Source organism: Passer montanus, unplaced genomic scaffold, assembly GCF_014805655.1.
Source record: "Passer montanus isolate IOZ18808 unplaced genomic scaffold, ASM1480565v1 scaffold43, whole genome shotgun sequence".
Classification (NCBI taxonomy): domain Eukaryota; kingdom Metazoa; phylum Chordata; class Aves; order Passeriformes; family Passeridae; genus Passer; species Passer montanus.
Window position 1 is genome coordinate 421,458 of NW_024369151.1, and position 22,906 is coordinate 444,363.

Here is a 22,906-nt window from a genome sequence, read left to right on the forward strand (position 1 = left end):
TGGGAGGAGCCTGGCACCAGGGCAGCTGCTGCCCAGGGCGCTCAGCCCTGGGGTTGGGGTTCAGCTGTGTCCTCAGCACATTTCCACTGCTGGGGCCACCACATGTGGGGAACACAGAGGGGCTTTGCTGGGCTTGGCTCCAGGAGGATGCCCAAATCAGGGGCTGCTGGAGACCCCAGCCCACCCTATCTACGGTGGGGAGAGGAGCCACACACAGGAATGCTGCGTTTCCCCAGAAAAACCTGTCCTTGAAGCGGTGGCTGGCCCAGCCCAGCTCTGGGGCACAGGGACAAGGTGAAGGGTGAGAAGCTGCAGGGCTGAGCTGAGCCAGGTGAGCCCAGCTCTGTGAAATCCCAGCGCAGGCACAGGACCGCAGGACGAGGTTTTGCAGCATTCCAAGTGCAAAGGGATGAGGCTGGGATTATTTCTACCCACAGGTGTAACCCCATGTGCCCTGGGGAGCACAGCCACGGCGAGGCTTGGCAGCAGATGCTGGTGGCCAATGTCACACAGAGCCACAGCTGGGGAGGGCAGTGGTGCTCAGCCCACACACCCAACAGGTTTGGAGTCAGCAGCTGCCATAGGCCCCTCGGTGAAGGAGCTCCAGGACCACCAGTGGTTGCGACTGATGGTTTTGGCATTATCTTTTTTCTCCTGCTCAGATCCATCCAGGTCACTTGGTGCCCATGTTGCCCACACTGGGCTGCTGCCCGGGTGATTGTGTGTCCCTAGGGCACCTGGGGACACCAGCTGTGTCTGTGCCAGGCACTGACCCATGCTGGCAGCAGATGGCACAGGGCTTGGCACATTGGAGTGGAGTTTGGCCAACCTGGAAAGGTCACACTGAGGCTTTTCTCCAGGTTTCCCCCCCACTGTGTTTGCAGAATGCCACTCCTCGCATCCCTGGGAACCCACACCCAGAGCCAAACTGAGCACAGCACAAATTTCCCTGGGATTTAGGCATTTGCAGAGGTGGCAGAATTATTGATAGAGAAAAAGCCTCATCTGACCCCAGAGCAGTGCCAGCGAGGGCGGCTGGCCTGCATTGTGCCTTCAAAGGCCTGGCTCCGGTCACCCAGGGCAGGCACGGGGCTGCCCCTGCTCAGGAAAGGCTCCAGAGAGGGGCTCAGCCCTGCGGGGCACTGCTCCCCTGGGAGCCACGCCAGAGCACACAGATCTTTTTGGGAATGGGGAGGCCACGCTGACCCTCACCCTCTGCCCCTTCCTTGGGGCACTGAGGGCTCCACTGATCCCATCCCCACAGCCTGAGGCGCCTCAAACCATTGCTGGGGCCCAGGCTGGAATCAAAAAGCTGGGAATGTTCACAGGGAGCTGTGGGTGCTCAGCCAGACAGGCTGGGGCTGCAGCCCCAAAAATGCACCCCAAGTTCCCATCCCAGGACTGGCTGTGAGCTCTCCCCTCACTCCCTGGGGACAAGTAGCTTCTTTAGGAATGTCTCAAACAGCACGTGCCCATCCAGCACCAGGGGTTGTCCTGAGTCATCATCCCTCTAGCAGCCTCTGAATGCTGAGATGGGGCAAACCAGGACACCCCTGGGCCCGGGGGACTCCCTCCAGCCTGTGGGAAGGAGCCACACTTCCCCCCCAAAGCCAGCCCAGCCATCCCCTTCCAGGGCTGCATCCAAGCCCAGAACAGCTACAGGTTTGACACCAGAAGAGACACCTGAGGTCCAGCCAGCTATCCCCCACCACAGCAAACACCCAGCATTGCCAATAACCACGTGGAAAAGAACAAACAAAACAGCCTTTTTTTTTTATAAAAAGATCAATGAAAAATTTATTTATAAATTTCGCACTCTGGGGCTACACGTCTATATCATACACTCAGGAATATGCTGTACTGTACAGACTTTATCCAGTTAGAAATGATCATATAGTGACCCACATACAGCTTCAATATAAGCCTAAAAATTCTTAACATTAATTAACATAATTAAAAAAGGTATTTGCATCTAAAGAAAAATCTACAGAAAAACTCCTTTCTGGAGCAATCTGTGCATCAGCTTCAATGTCTGCTTATTTCACTGACATTATCAATATATTCTTCTTACAAAAATAACAATAATAATTAAAAAGATGACTGCTGGAAGGCAACCAGTCATGCATGAAACAGCCTCCCCCACCTGCCTCTTTTTTTTTTTCCTTGTACTCCCCGTTTTGGCGTGAAGGGTCAGCAGCACGATGAGCCAACAAGGGGGGTGGGGGGACCCTCATTTCAATTTGAATCAATCTGCATCCCTTTTACTTCTCAGGATCAAGAGAGATGGGGGTGTGGGGGTTGCATAGAAAATTGAAACTCTAGGGACTAGGAAGGGCAGCAGCTTTTCAGTAAAATACAAAGGGATGTAAAAATACATCAACTCACAATTTCAGAGCAAACCCCCTTCCCCGACGTACAGTTTCCCAAAAATCTCAGCGTGTCTAAAGCTCCAGGAGGCTGAAAAGGAACAATACTTTTCTTAAACAACTCACCCAGCAATTCACACAGGAGATTCACAGTCTTAATAGGTATTTTATAAAAATATAAATATGGGTTACATCATGTTGTCTTTACAACACTGGACAGAGCTCCCTTTAGACTGGGTTTATAACCAAGATTTCTTTTTAAAAATCCATCTAGAACTCGGCTTTACAATACACTTTTTAATATCATGTCATAAATGTTATGACATTTCATTGTGGCAAATCCATTTATGTAAAAAAAAAAAATGTGCAACCATCTGGTAACAACGCTAAAACCTCACTAGGAAAGGTCTTGTTCCCACCCCGTAACTATCACACAGAAGCACCAGTGGAAGTGCTGGACACCCCCTTCCATGCTCACAGAAAGATTTCAGCCAAGCAGTTCCTTGCAAATTACAGCAATAACAGTAGACACTTTTGACAGGGCTTTTTTGCTTCTTTAAATCTGGAGCTTTTAAAATCACCTCAAATTGCTGAAGGGGAGAAAGAACAAAAACAAATGAAAAACCCAACAAAATACAAACAACTGCAGGTGAAATTATCAGAGACAAAGCAGAATATTCAGTGCAATGGGAAATAATCAGGGCAGACTCTAGGTTTGTTTTTTTTTTTAGTTTTAAGACTAGGAAAAGAAAAAATGAACAAAAAAAAGAGAATATATCCCAAACCATATTCTTGAAACACTCACCATCAGCTTCAAACAAAACCAGGCTCACAATCTTCACCCACAAATATATACAGACATGATAAATAGGCAAGACACAACCCCAAAAAACCATCAGTTAACTATTTTCTTTTCTCTTTTTTTAATCAGAATGGTTTGGATGCAGAGAGCAAGAGAGGAAAAAGTGGGGAGATGGCAGTGATACGGATGGCTTTAGTGCAGACGAGGAGAAGAGGGCTGAAAGACCAGCAGGAGAAAGGAGACTTCTGAACTTTTCTGCATTTTCCAAATGGATGTTCTTGTGCCATAGCAATAAAAAAGCAGCATTTGCGATTATACGTGCAGTCACTTCAAAATGCGCCTTCGGGTGGCTCGCGCGGCTTCCTCCCTTTCCTTTTAAAGATATATCCGCTGGGATATACATCTCCTATAAAAGGCGGGTGAGTGTACGTACGTCAAGTGAATCGTTCTGCATTGAGAAGTGTTATCCAAGTTTCACCAAAAGAAAAAATAAAAGTTCCCAAACTCTTTTCAGTAGTTTTCCAGCATCTCTGTAGGCAGCAGAGAGCGCTCGCGCCCCTTTTCTGTGCAAAAGAAAATCCTCTGCCTCTAGAGTTTATTTCACTTTTTTTTTTTTAAGAAAAAAACCAGTCCAGGATTTGCTAATCCCCCTTTACACACAAAACCACAAGGACTCAATGTCTTTTCCTGGGATCTCACGTGTGCTAAACAGATTCGTGGAGCGGGTGAGGATGCAGACTTTCTTCGGACACCCAAGGAAGAACCAAAGCAGAAAACCCAACGCAAAATCAGCCAAACCCAGGAGCAATCGGGGTGAGAAAACCACGTCTGTCATATTCCAACGGAATTGCCTCGACAAAAAAAAAGTCAGCGGTGGGAAAACCTCGGAGAGGAAGAAGACTTTCCTGCTCTTCCTCGCCAGGCAGGCCGCGGCCCATGGACGGGGCTGGCACCGGAGAGCGCACCCCAGCAGCAGCGGGGTCTGCGGGGTGGCTTTTGGGGGCGTTGAAATGAATTAGTTTCTGAGCCAGAACACTTTAAATGGGAGGGTCGGGAGCGAGGGGGGCGGGGAGGGGGATTAAATATTAGCGGAGAGGGAACGGGGCGGGGGGTGTTAAAGCATCTGCCCAGATGTCAAACTGAAACCGTGAATACTGTGAGTGCAGCCGAGGTAGATGGAGGAAAAAAACCACGTTACAGTAGGAAACAACCCTTGGAAGATTAAAAAAAACAAAACCAAAAACAAAACAAACAAAAAACCAAAAACAAAACAAACAAAAAAACTTAAAAATGTGGCCTGTTCTGCGTGGGGCCCCAAATCTTCGCCAAACCCGCCCCGGGCGGGGGCGGGAGCAGCTCTGGCGGCCGGGGGAGCGGGGAGGGTCCCCGGCATGGCCGGGGCAGCGAAGGGTGGGGGGCGCCCGGCATCACCGGGCGAGCGGTCCCGGCATCACCGGGCGAGCGGTCCCGGCATCACCGGGCGAGCGGTCCCGGCATCACCGGGCGAGCGGTCCCGGCATCACCGGGCGAGCGCAGAGGGGCGGCCCCGGCATCACCGTGCGCCGGCGGAGTATTTGGCCTTGGTGATCAGGTAGAGGACGATGTCCTGGTGGCCCCCGAAGGCGGCGATGTGCAGGGCGCTCCAGCCGTCGCGGTTGGCCAGGCGGATGTCGGCGCCGAACTTGACCAGGAGCTTGACGAGCTCGAGGTTACCGTCGATGACGGACTGGTGCAGCGCCGTCTGCCCCTCGGGCCCGAAGGAGTTGACGTTGAACTCGCAGTTCGTCATGTTCTGCAGCAGCGACTGCAGCTCCTTGGTGTTGCCGCGCCGCACCGCCTCCTGGAACACCCGCTGGCTGGGGGGCGGCGGCGGCGCCGCGCACGGCGACACCTCGCTCTGGCTCATGCCGCCGCCTCGGCCCCGCCGCCCCGCATGGACGGCGACGGCGGCGCCTCGGCCCGGCTCGGCTCGGGCCCCCCAGCCGGGACCCGCAAGAAGGACGGTCACCGAGGGGCGGCGGTTGCCCCGATTCGGGGTGACACCGTGTTGCTGCGGGTTTGTGTCCCCGTGAGCCAGCAGGGACGGGTCACAGAGCAGATCAGGGCGTTCAGCCCGGGGGCCCAGCGCCTCTGCGGGCTCCCAGCGGGGGCTGCACCGGGTTTCAGGGACCCACGGGTGAGACTGGTTCAAGGCGGAAAAGGTGCAGCCCCACCATGCACTGCCAGACCTGCAGTGGCTCAGTTCGCCTGCCCGGGGCTTTAATCGGGGTCGGACCCGCTGCCCCGCCGATGTTCGTGGTGCGGGTGTGCTGGGAACTGTGGACACCACAGGAAGGCGAGAAAATGGGGGGAAAAATCCCGAAAGCAGTGCATCAACCAAAAACGATGCTGCGGAGACCCTCTTGGGGGGGCCCTCTTGGCCCCCTCACCCCCAACCCTCCTCCTGTTCCCGTTTGGTCCCGGGAGCAAACGGCGAGTGCAGGTGGGAAGCGGCGCTCCCGGGGCAGCTCCCACCGCCCCCCGGGCATTTGGTCAGCAGGAGAGGGCGGGAGGTGCGGGGAGAGGAAGGAGCGTGTCATAAACCGAGGTGACAGCAGCCGCGCCGGGGCAGCTGGGTGGCAAGCTGCTGTCACCTGGCACTGCTGGCGTGTCCTTTTGGGAAGGGAAAGGGAGAAATCGGCCAACTGCTAAATTCAGCCCCGGCCGATGAAATGTGCCATCGCGGAGTGTCTGTCTCACAGCTGGAGGACAGTGGCCTTGAGCTCCGAGTGTGACTTGCCTCACGGTCTGTTCCTGTGGCTTTTCCCAGCAGCTGGAGTAGTCTGGGAACACTCCTGCCCCATCTGGGTCCTTCTCATTCCACCTGGATTTAGGCTGTAAGGAGTTATTGAAGCAGCTCCTCATTCTCCTCCTATAAGGGGTCTGCTTTTCTAAGTCAGTTTCTGCAGCTAGTTCTTCTCATCCCTATCCCCATTCCCATCTTCACATCCAGCCCCATCTCCATTCCCATCTCCAGATCTCCATCCTGTCCTTGTCTCCACCGTCATCTTATGCCCATGCACACCCCATCTCCATCACCATCGAATCCCCAGCCCCATCCAATCCCCATCCACCCCATCCTCCTCTCAATCCACATCCCCATCTCCTCACCCGTGCCCATCCGATGCCCATCTCATCCCAATCTCTATCCCAATTCCATCTGTCTGGTTTCTAGAGGTCTGACTGTTTGGCTTCCTCCGGCCAGAGCTCTCCCGGTCACACCTCTCTGTTGTGAGTGTGTTGCAGTCCATCGTTCTCAGGGAACAGGAGGGATTGGAATGGGGATGAGGATTGGATGGGGATGAGCAGACCCCCCTCTGCTCTCCCGTGCCCTTGCAGCTTCTCCCAGGATGTTCCTGTGCCGCTGGGGCCTCTGCAGCGCTGGCACAGGGCACTGAGATGGGCTCAGGGCTTGGAGCTCCGCGGGTCCGTGCAGGAGCCGGGTTTGCCCGAGGACAATGGAGAGGAGCCACCCCTGCCTCTGTCCCGGCCCCGTGCCGGGCAGCAGGCGGTGGCTCTGTCCCCATCGCCCCGCCATGGTGCCAGCGGGGATCACCAGCGGCAATCCCTGTCCTGTCTCCCGTGCCGCGGCGAGCGGCGGGACGTGCTGTGACTCACGGTGACTCACGGGAGCTCCGCTTGTGCCCGGGGCCGGCACAGCCCGGCAGTGCAAACAGCGTGCGGGGAGCGCCCGAGCCACCGCAGCCCGCGACCGTCCCCCGGCACCAATCCCAGCAACCCCGCCACGATAAAGCTGCAAGAAGGAAGGCAGCGGGGTCGTGCGGCAGCTTTGCCGGGCGTAGGTGCGATGGCCTGGGTGTCGGGGCTCTGCTCTTCCTGGCTCGCCCTCTCCAATTTACTCCTAAATATCCCGGGACAAATGATTTTGTGTCTTTACTGGCCGTGTTCTGCGAGGTGTAGGGCCCTGGTGAGCGAGCCGTGGGAGAGCTGGAATTGCTCACACCTCCCCGGTCTGGGGCTTGGCCGGAGTTACATCCTTGCAAGCAAATCTGCATTTGCCAGTGACACTGGTGAGAAAAAGAGCGCGGGCAGGGACCCAGCCATGCAAATGTTCGGGACTGGCAGGTGGGGGCAGGACTCGGCCTGGGAACGGGGCCAGAGAGGGAGGGGAAAGAGCGAAAAAGCGGGGGGTGGGGGGGAACGGGAAATAAAACGACAGATTTGAAAAGCTGCATTTCAGCTCCAGTTTGTACCCAGCTCTGTAACCGGAGAGGAGCCGGGAGCGGTGTGACGGCCGGGCCAGGCTCCCTGCACGGCCCCGCTGCCCGCCGGCTGCGAAGGGGCTGTCGGGGGCCGCGGCCGGCGCTGGGAGGCCCCTGCCCTCCCTTTATGGGGCCCTGCAAAACCAGTAGTCCCACCCCGTGATTTACCCGCTCCCTTCGGAGGCGAGGGGAAGACGTGGCGGGAGGCGGGGAAGGGCCCCGGAGCTGCGATGCCTTAAGCGAACGGTCACGCCGAGAGGCGCGGAACAAATTTCCCCTCCTCAGGAGACGTGACGGCCAAATTTCCCCGTGCCCGTGAGAGCCTGCGGGAGGGAGAAGGGCCGGCTGCCACCGGCATCGCCGGCGGGGCTCAGAGCCCGCCCGAGGCTGGGCAAGCCGGGCTGGGCACGTCGCAGCCCTCTTCCAAAAAACCCCAGCGGGTCATGCCCGTCCTCCCGGCCGAGCGGACACGACGGCAGCGAGAGCCCAGCCACCCCCCGAGGCCTCCTTGCAGGGAGCCGGAGAGCCGGGGGGACGGATCCGGGGCAGGCGGCGAGGGGGCGTGCCCCCACTTAATTCATTAAAATGTGTCGGAGAGCGTGGGAAAGACGGGAGCTTTTCTTCCCAGCGCAGAGCCGCAGCGAGAGGCGTGCGAGGGAGAGCGCCCTGCCCGCTCGGCTCCCGGAGCCGCAGGAAGCGCGCAGGTTTCCTCCGCCGCTGGCCGCGCCGGCGCTTTGCCCCGGGCTGTTTGCAAAGCGGCTGCCAGAGCCCCCATGGGGAAGCCGGGGCTCGGCCAGTGTCCCTGCCCCAGCGCGGAGATGTGGGGGTGCAGGGAGCCCAGCCGGGGCTGTGGCTGCTGCCTGGGAACAGCCTCCCTTGTGCGGATTCACCTCTGGGGACAAGAAAGGGGATCCCTGCGGGGCTGAGGTGGGGAAGAGGTCGAGGGGGGTCTCAGGGGACACCGGTCTTCCCTGTGGTCTGAGAGCTGCACAAGCAGGGGTGTGGCCGTGGGACTGGCCTCATGCTCTCCCCAGGACACAGCACACACCAGGAGCCTTCAGTGGCACCCAGACTGTGCGTGGGTGGGCTGGGACCCTGCCAGCCCTTCAGGCAGAGCTCCTGAGGCAGAGCTGGGCGTTTGCGAGGGAAACCTCATGCTCTTGCAGTGAAGGCATGTAGGTGCCCTGTGTCCTCTGCAGGGAGCACAGCACCACAAGAAAAGCTCTCACGAGTAGTTTGGGAATTTCTGTGGACAAGGGCATCCTCCTGGGACTCCCACACCACAGGGGCCACTACAGGAACATGGTCTGGGGACTGCCACTTCCCACGGATGTCACTGTAGATGCTGTTCTGCACGGTCCCTCCCAGCCTGTAACAAACAGGGTTTAAAACCTGAGTGAGACTCATAACACTACACGTAGTTCTTGTCCTCTGGAGAGCACACAGGCAGGGGTATCCCTGGGCTGGAGGATGTGGTGCTGTGCTGTACAGTTCGGGTTATCTTACTGCAGCTTGGCCTTTAACCACTCCAGTGCCCTATCTTGTCAGTCCTTATTCTGCTGGAAATGCTGCAGCTCTTCTGAGGTAGCCTATGGTCTTGGTGTCCGACAGCACAAAAATGCTCCTGGAGCAAAAGGCCACCAGCTGGGACATATTTGGAGCTGGAGAATTCCTGTCTGGTGCCACAGGCAGGGATCTCGGGCTAGACCAGAGTCTCAGCGCTGCCAGGCCATGCTGAGGCATCCCCTTGACTGATGTCCCTGTGGGATTGAACACATGTTCTCCAAACTGCCAGGGCTCCAACCTGTGTTCTGCTAAACTGACACTATCACACCCCCCTGACCTGGTGTGCTGGCAGCTGCTTGTAGGACTTCTGGTACTGGAAAACTGGCACATGGAGGGGCCATATCCTCACTTTGCAGGTGCTGATAGAGTTGGTTGGAGACACAGACCTTGGTTTTATGTGCCCTGGGCCAGCTTCTCTGCCTTTGGGCCATAATTATTTTATCCTGGATCATCTGAATGAGCTCCAGGTTTGAATCCAGTGTCAGTGCAGGGTTTTGGTGCCAGGAAATTGCCATCTCCTGAGACACATGGTTCTTGGGGCCACTTACCACAGAATCACAGACTGGTTTGGTTTGGAAGTGATCTTTAAAACTCATCTTGTCACACCCCCTTCCACAGGCAGGGACACCTTCCACTATCCCAGGCTGCTCCAAGCCCCGTCCAACCTGGCTTTGGACACTTCCAGTGATCCAGGGGCAACCTCTGGGCAATCTGGTTGCACCACCACATGGTTGCACTGCATGGCCACTCCTTTGTGGATGACTGCGGGATGGGGATATGTCACCCCACTGCTCCCACTGCACAGTTCCCCCAGAAGACTCATTTCAGCCCACCAGGAGTGGCCTCTGTACCTGCTGACTGCTCTGTGGGGACAACCCTGGGATCTAAGCAGGCTTGGGGGTGACACGGCCATAGTCCCCATGGGACACATGCCTGGTGAGTGATACAGAAGTTCATTTGCCTAAGGGTCATGCCCACATATTGGCAGGCTGCTGGGAAAGGTCTGGTGCCAGGCTATTCCCCAGGAGCAAATGTCCCCTGGTTGATGCAGATGTCTCTCCTCCATGGGACATCTCTCTCCTGTTCCCTCACTATGAGCAGTGACCGTGCCCTGTGGGAGCAGAATTCCCGTGGTGTGGGGCAGCACAAGGGCTGGAGCTCACAGCCAGCTCGGGCTGGATCTGTGTCCAAACCCACACAGGTTTGTTTGAAAATGGCAGCCGAGCAACTGGGAGCTCAATTGGAGCATCCAGCTGGAAGAGAGGCTCCAGGATGAGGATGGGCAGTGATACAGCCCCTGTCCTCCTCCTCCTCCCGTGCCTTGCTCTCTGCCTTAGAGGCCAACCAGTCCTAGTTCAAGGCACAAAGTCATGCCAGGGAACACTGAGCTGATTTCTGTGAGCCGGTCAAATATGTGGCGAGGTTTCCGCTCCAGATTACAGGAGGAAGGAAGTTTGCTCGGAAGGGGATGGGGATAAGGTGGGGGAGAAGGGAGGGAAGTGCATTCCTGCCTGATGAGGAACAATGTTGATATATTCATTTGTAAACTAAAGCTGGCCTGAGTGTCAAACACCTTGTCCCCGTCAAACTCTGAAGGATGTGTGGGAGTACACAAGGAGAGGAGAGGAACCGTCTGACATCCGATGCAGCGTGTGGTTTCCCAGGGCTGAGGGATAGATGCTGCTCAGCCAGATCTCATTCATGATAAAGAGCAATAAAAACCTTCCTCAGTGCTGCTTTATCCCAGGGTCCCCTCATGATGACATCCTGTCACGCAAAGGCAGGAGCTGAGCACAGGTGAAGCAGATCCATGGGCTCTGGAGCGGGCAGCCCACCCAGAGCACTCGTCCCTGCCACAGCACTGCTGGAGCTGCCTTCCCACGCGGGATCAAACGGCTCCATAAAACCAAGGAGGGCTCATTACTGCCCTAATAAATGTTAAACATTAGAATGACACAGACAATGGGATTTTGTAATTATTTTTTTTTAAGCAGCCAGATAAGGAAACAATATTGTAGGCTGATTAGAAAGCTGCTTTAATTCCCTTTGATATGTATCCACCATTCAAAACTGGACAATTTATTACCTCCTGGATGCTCCTCAAGGCTAATCTGATGTGGAATTTGCTGTTGACCGTGTCTATGATTGGAGGTGACCTTGCTGCACACTTCCTACCACGGCACCACCTCCTGTGGGCAGCAGAAAGGAAGAGGTGCTGTGCTGGGTCCCAGCCACTGCCCCTGTCCCCAGGAGCTGGACAGAATCCTCTAGGAGCTGTTTTGTGCCATGTCCACAGGTACACACCACTTGCTGGATTCTGCCCTGGGTTGGTGCTCTAGAACAAGTCCCAGCCATGGGACCCTGCCCTAGCACAGCCCTGACTGTAAGCACAAGAGCTCCTAAACTGGGAGAGCTCTCAAGCAGATAAAATCCTGGAGCTGACCAGGAGGTGACCCTACTGTCCTCAGGGATCAGAGGGAAAGGCACCTTCTAGGCATCTGTCCCCAGGTGAGGGACAGGGCCGTGTGTCCCCATCTCGTGTGAGCTCCCCTCCACAGCAGAAGCAGTGGCAGACTAATGTGAAACCACAGCTCTGGAAAACCCAGCAAGCAAAGGCCAGAAGTGCCCATGAAAGGTCAGATGTGCATGTGGCTCAGCAGCTTCCTCTAAACAGGACCTGGAAAGGTTAATCCCATTTTGGAGAGTTTTATTTCATGGCATGACCAAGCAGCACACACCGTGGGGGCAGCAGTTGCAGGCTCTGCATCATTCCTGCTTTGCCTCATGCCCAGTTTTTGCCCTCCCAGAACAAACCCTGAAGAAGCAGGGTGCTGACACAAGGACGAGTCTGTGTGGAGCCCGAGGGGCTTGGGCTGCTCAGTGCCCTGTACTGGCAGTGTGGGGATGGTTGCCTTTTAGGGTCACTTGCACCAGTTAATGCTCAGGCATTAATATTGTGGATCTTATGGAAAAGTAGAATATTTAAAGTGGAAAAATGGTGTGTTTCTTTTATTAAAGCACTGAGCCAGAGGGTGAGATATCCCTGGGAGGAAGGAGGCCCTGGCACCGTGTGGCCAGGACCTTTGGAAGGGGGAAAATGAGTCCTGCACTGCAGCATGAGCTGCCTGAGCAGGTGCTTTGCCAGCTCATAAATGTCACACCTCAGCCAAGAGCTCCTCAGGCCCTCTCGACAATAACAGCAGGGCCTGGCAGTTAAAACAGATTAGAGGAGGAATTTTGCAGATGCTCCTCTGTTCAGGATGGAATGGTGTGAGCCTGGCCATGGATCAGGAGGCACTGGACAGCAGCCCCCAGGGGCTGCAGGACATGGCTGGGATCTCCATGGTGAGATGCAGCCTCCTCTGGCCAGTCCCACCAGTGATGCCAGTTCCTGGTATTAGTGGGCCCACAAACCATATTGCCTCTCCTGTGCACCCTGCACAGAGCCTGGGCACGGGGCTGTGCTGAGGCACCTCCCCAGGGCAGGAGGAGGCTGGCAGCTTTGGCACAGTGGAACCCTCCCAGGACCAGCCTGGCCCTGCTGGGGCATCCCAGGCTGCAGCACAGGGGTGCAGGTGCCCGTGGGCATTGTGGTGCACCCAGAGATTCCCCTGAGCCCAGCAATGCTCAGCCTCCCCAGACCTCCACCCCTGCGCCCACCAGCTGCCTCCAAGGAGTGCTGGGAGCACAGGGTCAGGGTGAGAGGATGCTGGGGATGGGCTGAGGCTTGGCACAGTCCCACAGGCTGGGAGTGCTCAGGATGCTCTCTGCCCTGGGCTGCTGTGGGGATGCAGCTCCTGCCTCCCCCGAGTGAGTGGGCAGAGGGGCACTGGGGTGTGTGGGTGTGGTGGGGTTGGCACTGCTGAGGTGGTGGTTTTGTTCAGCAGAGCCCTCCCACCATCTTGCCATGTGTAATTTGAGAGGAGCAGAAATAAAGCAAAGGGTCCATTCTTCAGCCACCTCTGCTTTAATGATCTCATGGAGGCCATGTATTTTTGGGCTGTTGCCCAAAAACCACTGGTGCACCTGTGACAGTGCTCTCCGTGACGGATCCCAAAATGAGAGCTCCTACCTCCTCACTTCCAACCTCTCTCTGGAAACCCAGGGCCCAAAATCTGCTGAGGTTCCCCAGCAGTCCCAGTTCCCCTGTGGAGCCCCCGTGCTTCTCAGCTCAGCTCAGCTCAGCTCAGCTTGGCTCAGTTCAGCTCAGCTCAGCTCATAGATGCTCTGTGCATCCCTAGAGGCCACAAGAACATCCTGGAACTGGGACACAATGTGTCCAAAATGGGACCCTTCCCAAAACACCTTCCCACAGCAGGTGCAGCAGTAGAAGTCGGTGAGCTCTGCTCTGTCCAGCACCCCGGGGGGGATGGCAGTGACCTGCAGGACCGTGTCCCCTGCCAGCACCGTGGCTGCCCCGCGCTGCTCCGTCCCCTCCGCCTGCTCGCTGTGTGGGGTGCAGCCAGGCTGGGCTGTGTCACAGACTGGCCCCGTGACACTGCAACTCTGGCTCCCCGGGCAGCCTGTGGAGAGAGGAGACAGCAGATAAACACCAGTCACTGGTGTGCTGAGTGGAATCTGTGCTCAACCATGTCAGCGACCTTGTGAGGGGCCTGTCATCGCTGCAGGCATCCAGGCTCTGTCCTGCATCCCAGGGAGGAGCATCTCCCGAGCTCGGGAGAGGGTGGCTGGTCACCAGCATCCAGCAGCTGCCTGCCCTAAGCGTGGCACCCATGCAGCCACTTGCTCCCCTGCAGCCTCCTGGCACCTCCTGCAGTTCCTTCGCTGTCTTGGGGTCTGTTCCAGGCTGGGTAATGGCTCCAGCGCTGCTGCCGTTCTGGGGCGGTGGCTTTGCCTCCAGGTCACAGGTGAGGCCAGGCTGCTCTGGGAGCGGGGTGTGCCCTTATGGGGCAGACAGGCCCAGGGAAAGCCCCACTGCTGCTTTAATTAAACCGCCACCGTGATCGGCTGCTAATGGCACCCAGGACTGCACCGGCCTGCCCGCGGACACGGGGACACATCCGCAGTGTGTGACCCCCGGTACCCCGGGCGGGGGCACGGTGACGAGGGGCCGGCTGCACCGGCCTGCCCGCGGCTCTGGGCCCATCCGCAGTGTGTGACCCCCGGTACCCCGGGCAGGGGCACGGTGACGAGGGGCCTGTCCCCTGCGCTGTCCCCCACAGCCCGGGCGGGGAGGGCAGGCCTCCGGGCCCGGGCAGCCGAGGGCCGAGCCGCCTCCATCCCGCCATCCCTCAGGGAGCCCGGCAGCCGGGAACGGGCCGCAGTTGTTGCTGCGGGTGTCCCCCCAGGGGGATCTGTCCTGCTCGGGCACCAATTAAGACAACAAAAGGCATCCGGCATCGCTCTAGCGACACTTCTGGGGTGTCCACCCGACCCTTTTCAGAATCATAGGGACCCTGTCAGGAGCCAGCTGGGACCGAGAGGGACACCAGCATTCCCAGCTGGCCCTTCCCTGCATTCCAGAGCCCTCAGGAGGTGGGACATGCTGGGGATTACCACGGCTGGGAGCAGCCCTGAAAAGGCCATTCCATCCTGGCAGAGCTGTCCTGTCCTGGCAGTCACCCTCAGCTGTGCAGCGGGGTCTGGGCCTGCCCATCGCATGGGCAGAAAGAGCCACAGCCCAGGGGAGGTGTGCAAGGATCAGCTCACACCAGCCCCTGGTTCAGGGGGGTTCCCCAGACCCCCCCCAAAACCTTCCACACCTCCCCAGGACAGATTGCCAGCCCGAGCTGGTGGGGCACGGTCACCCCCAGTTCCCAGCACACCATCAGCCATGCTCAGGGTCATGGCTGTCGCTGGGGATGTTCTCACGGGGGACTTGCAGGCCAGCCCTTCACCCCCACATTGCCCAGCAGCAGCACCAGTTTGGGGTTTGCTGCCACAGCACAAAGGGAAGCAGCCCCAAGCCCCACCTGAGACACTGGGCAAGAGTTGGGTTCACCAGGGCTGTGCCCTGAACAAGTGCCCCATGGCCTCACTCACAGATGGGCCTTTCCTTCTCCCCCTGTATCTGCTTTGGACACTGACATTTACCCTTAAAGGGAAAACAATGACCTCAATTTCCCATTTTTTCCAATTTCTGGCAAGTGTTGAAACACCCAGGCTGCTCTTGGGAGATTGCGGAGCCACCCAGAGCAGGGATGTGGAGGAGGAGTCCATTTCCCAGGGGTTTCTCCAGGATAAAGCCTGCCAGTGGGTGGCAGATCCCCAAGGCAACAACAGTGGCTCTGTCCTCCCCCTGTTACCACCCTCCTCTGCCCTGTGCCACTTCTGTGTTTGGTGGTGTGGGGTGGCCTCAGCCTGGGCACCCTTTTCTCTCCTATCCTCTCTGCTCTCGAGCACCAGACCCTGAAGGGAGGGACATCGACCTCGGGTGGGACTTTTAGATCCAATGCAATGGAAATTACACTGACAGCATGCAGCACCCCTGACCAACAGCTTTTCCCATAATGGATCCTAAAATTTCCCTGGCCAGAACATGGTATTAGCACACTGACAGGACACTGACATTCTGTGTGCCTGCAGGGATACTGAGTAATTTGCTCTCTCTTCCAACACGCTCCCTCCACTGTCCTGCTGCTGGTGGGCAAAGCCAATGGCAAACCCCTCCTTCCCTGCACAGGGGGATGGGAAACCTCCAGCTCCCCCAAACACTCCAATCCCACCCCCTGGGCTCGTGGGAAAAAGGCAGGCAGGGAGGGAAAGTTCATCCCTTAAAAGCCTGAGGAGAGAAAGGCCGTGATGGTCACCCCGTAGTTTTGCCTTTGCTTGCACCAGCCCCCTCCTAATTGTGGCTCTTCAAAGGGTTGAAAATGCTACATCACTTCAAAGTGACCATTTCTGAATGGGAGCTTGTAAAACCCTTTCTCCCCCTCCCACCAAATTCTTCCCAGGGCTTTTGAAGATGCCTGTGCTCCCCTCACCGACAGGGTGAAAGGGCCACCAGGCGCCAGGCACAGGATGCCAGCTGGGCACGCGGGAAAACTGAGCTGGGAAAGGCTGGATCCCCCCAGAAAACAGGGGTTTGCAGGGGGAAGGTGCGAGGGGCTTGAGGGAGAGGTTTTTCTTCCCTTTCAGACAGGCAGAGGCCTCCCCAGTGCAGCCACGGTTCTCTTGGGACTGCATCCCAGCTTGCCTGGATGCTGCACAGCCCGGAGTTACACCGGAGATGGAGCAAAAGGCATGTGTAGGGTGCATGGGGCCACGGGGAGCCCAGGGTATCTTTCCAGTGTGCCGGGAGCTTGTCAGATCTGTGGCTTCCAGAGCTCTGAGAGGTTCACACCAAAGGCTGGATTCCCACCGCATCCCCGTGGAGGAGAGAAAGAAAGCAATTCCTTACCGAATTGATTCGAAACACTTCTTGGGAACTAATAATCCCATTATAAAACATCTTGAAAATAAAAACCCCTTTGCCTTTCACTCACCTCTCCTCCTCTTGGCTGGGTCACCCTGGGGATGATAGAGCCTGGGTGAGGGGCTGAGCCCTGCAGCCCCCAGCTCCCCAAAGCTGAGCACCCCCACATGAGTGCTGCAGGGCTCCATGGGCAGCAAGGCATCCCCCAGCACTGTCCCCAGCTGGGCAGTGCTCAGCACAAGAGCCATCTCCTCCTGGCCTCGCACATGCTTCCCACGCACAGCTCCTGCCCACCCCTGCTCACCTGTGGGAATTAATCCCACGGGAACAGCAAATCCTGCTGCTCTTCCTGCCATGATGTCTCACCACCAGCAAATGCTGCCATGTCTGGGGAGAGGGGATGCTGCAGCAGCCCTATTCTGCTTATTTCTGCTTATTTTCTGAGCGAAGCAGGGCCACTCTCAGTGGTGGGATCCCACCTCTGCACACACTTGTCTCCTCTGCAGCAGCCCTGATTAGTGCTCAAGCCCCTACTGTATGCCCCAGGGTGGGGTGGCCCCATGCTCCATGAGGTGGGTGCAGCAGGAGCTCCCCAGCCTGGACTGGATCTCCTTCTTTCAGCCCCCAGTCACCTGCACCAAGACAGTGGGGCAAACCCCTGCCAGAGGCCCATCCCACACCCTGGGCACTGAACAGGCCCTGGGCAGTCCAAGGGACTAACAGTCCCTTCACCTGGGGGACCCCTGCCAGAGGCCCAACCTGGGCACTGAACAGGCCCTGGGCAGTCCAAGGGACTAACAGTCCCTTCACCTGGGGGGACATGGCAGCATCTGGGACCCACAGCCACTGGGATCGCTCTGGTAGTCCCACAAAAACCCTGAACTATTGCCACAGGGAGGCTGGGGGGGCAAAGTGACTTGTCCCGAGATAGGGACAAGACAGGAGCTGCAGCTTCATGTTCCTCCCTGCAAGGTCCTGCTCGTGGATGTGGGGCTGAGACCATGGGATGGACGTGGGACAGGACAGGGGCTGCCCACTGTGGGCAAGGGCACACACATTCCCCACACAGAGGGGCTCTTAGTGGCGGTCACATTGAAAGGCCACCGTGATGGTGACACTGGTGACCTGTAGTCCCTCCAACCTATTGTGTCAGCTGCAATGCTGGAATGCTGGGTCAGCACTACTGGGACAGCACCAGGACTTCCACAGCAGGACAGGGGGCACAGCAGGGCTTGGAAACACAGGACAGAGCAGTCAGAGCAGGATCAGGGCAATCCTCTTTTGAACCTGTGCCCATTCCCCTTTCCCAGCCCAGACAACCATGATTTGGCTGGAAACAACCTTTCCCCAGGGTGGTAGCCAACAACTTCCCAAGGAGCCAGGTACTTCTGCCCAAAATCCTGCCCCATGGGCCCTGTTTCTAGCCCAGGTCCCTCTGTGTCACCCCTGCCCGCACCAAGGCCTTGGGGCAAGGAGCTGGGTGCCTGTTCCAGCTGGCTCAGGCAAGCCCCTGGCAGCTCCTGCTGCCTCTGCAGAGGCTGTGGGTCCAGCAGCCCCGTGCCAGCCCCGAGCCCTGCAGCCACCCCAGCCAGAGCCATCACAACGGAGTGCAGGGCTCAGCCGCAGCCAGGGCTGGGGGGCTGGGGAGAAAGCTCCCAGCTTGGCCGAGGCTTTGCACAAGGCTGAACACAGACCTGGGAGCATTCTTGGAGTACAAAGGTGCATGGGAAACCTCGGCCTCGGTGAGAGATCAGCCTGATAAGAGGAGTTACAAGCCTGAGAAATGTGCTGATTGCAGGGCACTGAAGATGCCTGGTTATCTTTTCCTCCTCGATAAGGCAGATAAGCAAAGGACAAAGGACCCGGGATTGTGCAACCTGGGCTGCAGCAGCCTGGCCGTGATCTTAAGATGTTCCCAGGGTGGAGGAGGGAGGATGAGCTCAAGCAAGAGGCAGCTCCAGCTGCTCTCATCTCCCTGTGCCGCTGTGAAGAGAACCCTGCCAGCGCCTGCACCCAGTGCTGGGCAGCAGCACACAATGGTCCCTGGCTCTGAATGGCCCCCAGCTCCTCCTGGGGCACGCTGGGCACAGTGCCCCTGTCAGCAGGCACAGCAGAGCTCTGCAAACCAGCACACACAACAGTACCACCGGGTCCCAGCCCTGCCCTGCTTTTCCATACAAGCAAGTGAATTCCACTGAAGAGTGAAAGCTGGCAGAGCACGACCCAGCTGAGCCTGGGAGGTGTTTCTGGCTGTCTCACCACTGCAGCCCCCGGTCCCAGCCCTGCCCTGCTTGGGCAAGTGAAGATGCTCCTGTTATTCTGTTGCACCCTGGAGAAGAGAGAGCCTAAATGCATGGGGTGGCTGAAGGGGGCAGGGGATCCCCTGGATCCAGGGATGCAACCCCTTGGGAACTCATCCCCTTCCATGCAGAAGTATTCAGAGCAGCCCAAGACAATGGGAGTGCCTTGGCCCCACAAACGGAGTGTGGTACAAAGCAGTGAGGATCCATGGGTGCAAGAACACTTCCGGGACAGCACAAGGATCTATCTCACACCTTTCCCAAGGCAACAAAACAAGTGTGATGCTCACAGCAAAGCCAAATACTGTAGATCAGGGAAGCCTCCAGCTGTAGGGCTTTGGGCATGTAGGAGGCTCTTCCTGCTGTCCATAAGAGCTCCCAGCTAAGGGGAGTGGGTCCCACCAGCCCATGCCCTCAGCTGCCCCAGTGTGGTGGCTGTAGAAGAGGGACTGTCCTGCTGCCACCCCAGCCTTCCCCACACTGTGGCTTGCACCTCTTCCTCCCGCCTGCCTTGAGCCATCTCTGCTGGCTTTTCCACAGGCTTGGGGTGGAGCCAAGGGCTGAGAAGCAAAAGAAACCCCAAGTCACTGCTCAGGCTGGCAGGGGCAAGGTGGGTGCCCCAGCTGCCCGATGCCATCCTGCCACCCAGTGCAGGGACACTCTGGCTGCTCCTCCAGCCACCGCTGGGGCCAGAGGGGACTCACCTGCACCCGTGCCCAGAGCCCCAGCGCCGGCAGCTGGCCAGGGAGCGTGCCCACCCAGCATGGCAGTGGCGGCTGCACCCTGCCCGCTCAGCACCACAGACCCAAGGGCATCAGGATACATTGTTTTCATCTTTTGCAGCACATTTTAGATGTGAGGGGAGATTTTGCAATTAAATTCGCCTCCTCTGTTTGGCAGCTCCCAACCCGATGGAATGTGCTACATCCTCGCCTTTCCCAGAGACCAGATTTCATCTGGCAGAGCACCCACTGAGCTCTGGGGCCCCATGCCAGCTGGTTTTACTGCACTGACTAAGCAAGAGTTCCCCATACCAGCCGAGAGCCTGTGACACAGCCCATTCCCCGGGGTCACTCGGGAGCCACAATCTGTCACCACCTCCAGCAAGGACTTGCCTGTGCCCTGTGGTGACCCCAGAGCCCTGCTCCCCTCTCTGCCCCTGTCTGCTCCAGGCACCTGAGCTGCTCAGAGCATCCCACTGGGAAATCACAGGACAAAGCTGTTGGGGCTTGAAACTATTTGCAGCAAAATTTGCAGAGGTATTTGTCAAAACCCTCATGCAGGAAAAAATGTGGCTGTGTCAAGGATTATGTTCCCTAAAACCTGTGAAAGTCCTAGCTACAAGTAAGAGTGAGCTATTACAGGATGAATAATTGGCCTTTCATCACTCCGAAGCCCTGCTATAAAAATCCAGGAACCAAATGAAGCAGCACTGGCTGCAGCTGGACCCCAGGACTTGGGAGCACCTGGGCCAAGCACAGACTCGTGTTGAGAGGTGGTCCTGAAGGATCTGTCCCCATCACCCCTCTGCCCCAGCACCCACCAGCTCCTCCCTGGAGAGGTGAGGCCCCCGTGGGAAGAGGTTTCCTCCTTGCCTGGAAGCAGGAGCAGGGAAAAGGCATTTTCTTGCCCAGCAGCAGCACCTGGGCATGCACAGGGGAGTGACAGGGACAACATGGCCAGGGCTGGAGTCATGGACAGGCGACAGTCCTGGTGTAGGGCTGTGGGTGCTGAACATACCCATGTCATGTGCTGGGCCATGGCAAGGGCAGACCAGATACTGCCACCAACTTCTTCAGCAGGAAAATGTAAAGGAAATCAGGGAACAGGTGAGATTTTTCTTATTGACCCACTTCTGTGGCTACCCAGCCTGTTCCAATGCCACCACTGTCCCCACCAAGTGTTGACAGAACACTGCCAGCACACCCTTCCTACTTGTCTTCCTGAATGTCTGACCCAAGGTGGGATATTTTGGGGCAACCTAGTCAAGCTCACACTTGCAATCTCTGCTTGCAATGCCTGCAGCTCCTAGCAAAACCCAAACAGAAATGGAACCCCCAGGATGGGGCCAGAGCCCTGGGTCACAGGGGACTCTGCTGGCAAGTCTCCAGCCCTGCTGTGCCCACTGGTCTGGGAATCACAGCTTCTGTCTCATGTCTCCACCAACCCTCTGGGGATGCTGTGGCACCTTTGTGCCTGCCCCTGCCTGCTCTGGGGCAGAGGATGTTCCCTTTGGGGCAGAGGATGCTCCCTTTGGGGCAGGAGATGGTCCCTTTGGGGCAGAGGATGTTCCCCATTGGAGGACGCTCCCCGACAAGGGCATGGGTGACATGGCCACTGCAGGGGTCCCACCTGCTCCTTCCCCATGAGCCCCCCAAGGACATGGGGGACCTAGCAGGAGACTGTACAGCCCGATGGGGACACGGGGTGTTGCAGATGGAGTGCAAAGAGTAGAGCAAGGTGATCCCTGAAAGAGTCTGTGCGGGGGAGCCACGGTGCTGTGTGAGACCCTCCCAGCTCCATCAACCTCATCCCGAAGGGGGAAGGGGAAACGGCTCACTCTGAACACAAACCACAGCATTTCTATTTCCCATACTCTGAAACTGGCTGAACTGGCCCGTCTGGTTGCTGGGTACACACGCAGAGAGTGCCCTCACCAGAGAAGCCGCTGGGGAGGATGTCCCGGCCTCTGGGGAAGCACAGCACTCCCAGGCTGCCAGCACCATGGGAAAAGCCTCCCCACCACGTTCCTCATCCCCAGAGCCACACGTGCAGCTCCCAGCAAAGCCACAGGCGGCCAGGAGCGCCCAGCAGCCGCCACTTCCCTGTGCTCCCTGCCGTCAGCAGACGGGGAAGTGATGCACCAAAGGGCTGGGTTGGAGCAGCAACAGGGGCACATCCCCATTCCGGTGTGCCTGCCACGGGTGTCGTTTGCCACCAAAATGTGTTTCCCTGTGGGGAGGAGTGTGTGTGGGTCAATGCAGCTTGGAGAATGGAGGAGCCTTCTCTCCCCCGAGCCCGCTGGAGCCTGGCTGGGCAGGCGGCACTGACTCACCTCCCTGCAGCCTGACCTAATTCAAGAGGCACTGGGCAGGTGAGGAAGGCACTGGGCAGGTGAGGAAGGCACTGTGAGCAGCTCCAGCCAGGAGGCATTTCACCACCCAAGCTGAGTTTTTCACGTTCAGGTGATGAAGGCCTCAGGCTGTCACTTGAGCTATTGTTGGCATGTCACCAGTTCCCTGGGCTGGGCAATCCCAAGCACGACCCTGTGCCTTGCAGGGCAGGACAGGGCAGCCAGGGCAGACATAAACCGGACCTGAAAGAGCTCTGTGGGTCTGCACTCTGTGACAGGTTGATGGCAGGGCACTCTAATCCCCCTCTGAGAAACCCCCAGGCCCAGGGGGATGATCCTGCTCTGTCCAGGGCAGTGAGTCCCAGGGAAGGGCACAGGAGGGAGGATCACCCACCCACTCACCTGCACTGTGCTCCCCTGACACTTGTCTGCTGCTCTCCACCAGCTGCTTCATACTCTCCCGTGAGACCTTCAGGTACTTGTTGCAATTGCACACCTGAGAGAAGAGAGAGGGGAAGGTCAGTGAGATGGCCATCGTGCTCCCCTGCCTGCCCAGGACACAAACCCATGCTGGGCATCCCTGGCACAGGCTGCGCAGCCCCCATCACATGCACCACAGCAGGGAAACCAGGGCAAGGCCTGTCCCACTGAGCAGGGACAGGCACAGGCACCAGCCACAAGCCCAAGAACCCCCTCCAGAGGTGCTCCCTCTGTGTGTGCTCAGCCACGTGTCCAGCCAGGCTGCCAGCACTGCTGCCCACCCTGGCTCCCCAGCCAGAACACACCAGCAACGAGGCTGCCTTAAAGCATCAAGCAGACAAGCAAAGCCTTGGCTGTGGCTTCAAGATTTGATCTCTCTTTTCTGACAGAGGCTGGGGATGATGGCTGTGCACCCCAAAACACTCTGGGCTCTCATTTGGCTCTGCTTGTCTTGGCTCTGCTGCAGCACTGTCAACACTGGGTTACACTTTCTACCCCACCTTTTGTTTGCCAAAATGTACCCAGACAGGTCTCTGAGTGCCCACATGTGCCAGGTGCTGGACCCCAAGAGCTCCTTAAATCCCACTGCTGAGGAGCACCCAGGATGCTGCCTGGGGCTAAGCACAGGGTGCAGCTGGCAGCCAAACACACTTGCCCAGAGTGAGCAGCACTAAAGCTCCCT

General features: G+C 57.6%; 2 protein-coding genes across 18 annotated transcripts in view; both read right to left on the reverse strand.

Moving 5' to 3' along the window:
- Positions 1 to 1,766: 1,766 nt before the first annotated feature.
- Positions 1,767 to 5,116, reverse strand: LOC120507373 (NOTCH regulated ankyrin repeat protein). 2 transcript variants are annotated; one of them, XR_005628736.1, is made up of 2 exons: positions 4,635 to 5,116; positions 1,767 to 4,588 (listed from the first exon to the last, which is right to left on the reverse strand). XR_005628736.1 is itself a non-coding variant. In XM_039719912.1 (2 exons), exon 1 carries the CDS (start codon positions 5,072 to 5,074, stop codon positions 4,721 to 4,723), a length of 354 nt encoding a protein of 117 aa, XP_039575846.1. In that variant the 5' UTR covers positions 5,075 to 5,116; the 3' UTR covers positions 1,767 to 4,655; positions 4,702 to 4,720. The 2 variants fall into 2 exon arrangements, 1 of the variants encoding a protein (XP_039575846.1); XM_039719912.1 differs by having other exon boundaries at positions 1,767 to 4,655; positions 4,702 to 5,116.
- A 7,667-nt stretch (positions 5,117 to 12,783) lies between these two features.
- Positions 12,784 to 22,906, reverse strand: part of EXD3 (exonuclease 3'-5' domain containing 3) — a 249,306-nt gene continuing 239,183 nt past the window's right edge. For 4 of the 16 annotated variants that reach the window (XM_039719855.1, XM_039719853.1, XM_039719852.1 and 1 more), the window contains 2 exons: positions 22,147 to 22,240; positions 12,787 to 13,519 (listed from right to left, as the gene is read on the reverse strand). In XM_039719855.1, the coding sequence (XP_039575789.1) occupies positions 13,203 to 13,519; positions 22,147 to 22,240 (411 nt within the window). In that variant the 3' untranslated portion in view covers positions 12,787 to 13,202. Of the gene's footprint in view, positions 13,520 to 22,146; positions 22,241 to 22,906 lie in introns of all 16 variants that reach the window. The other 12 variants (XM_039719848.1, XM_039719844.1, XM_039719846.1 and 9 more) reach the window with 6 other exon arrangements.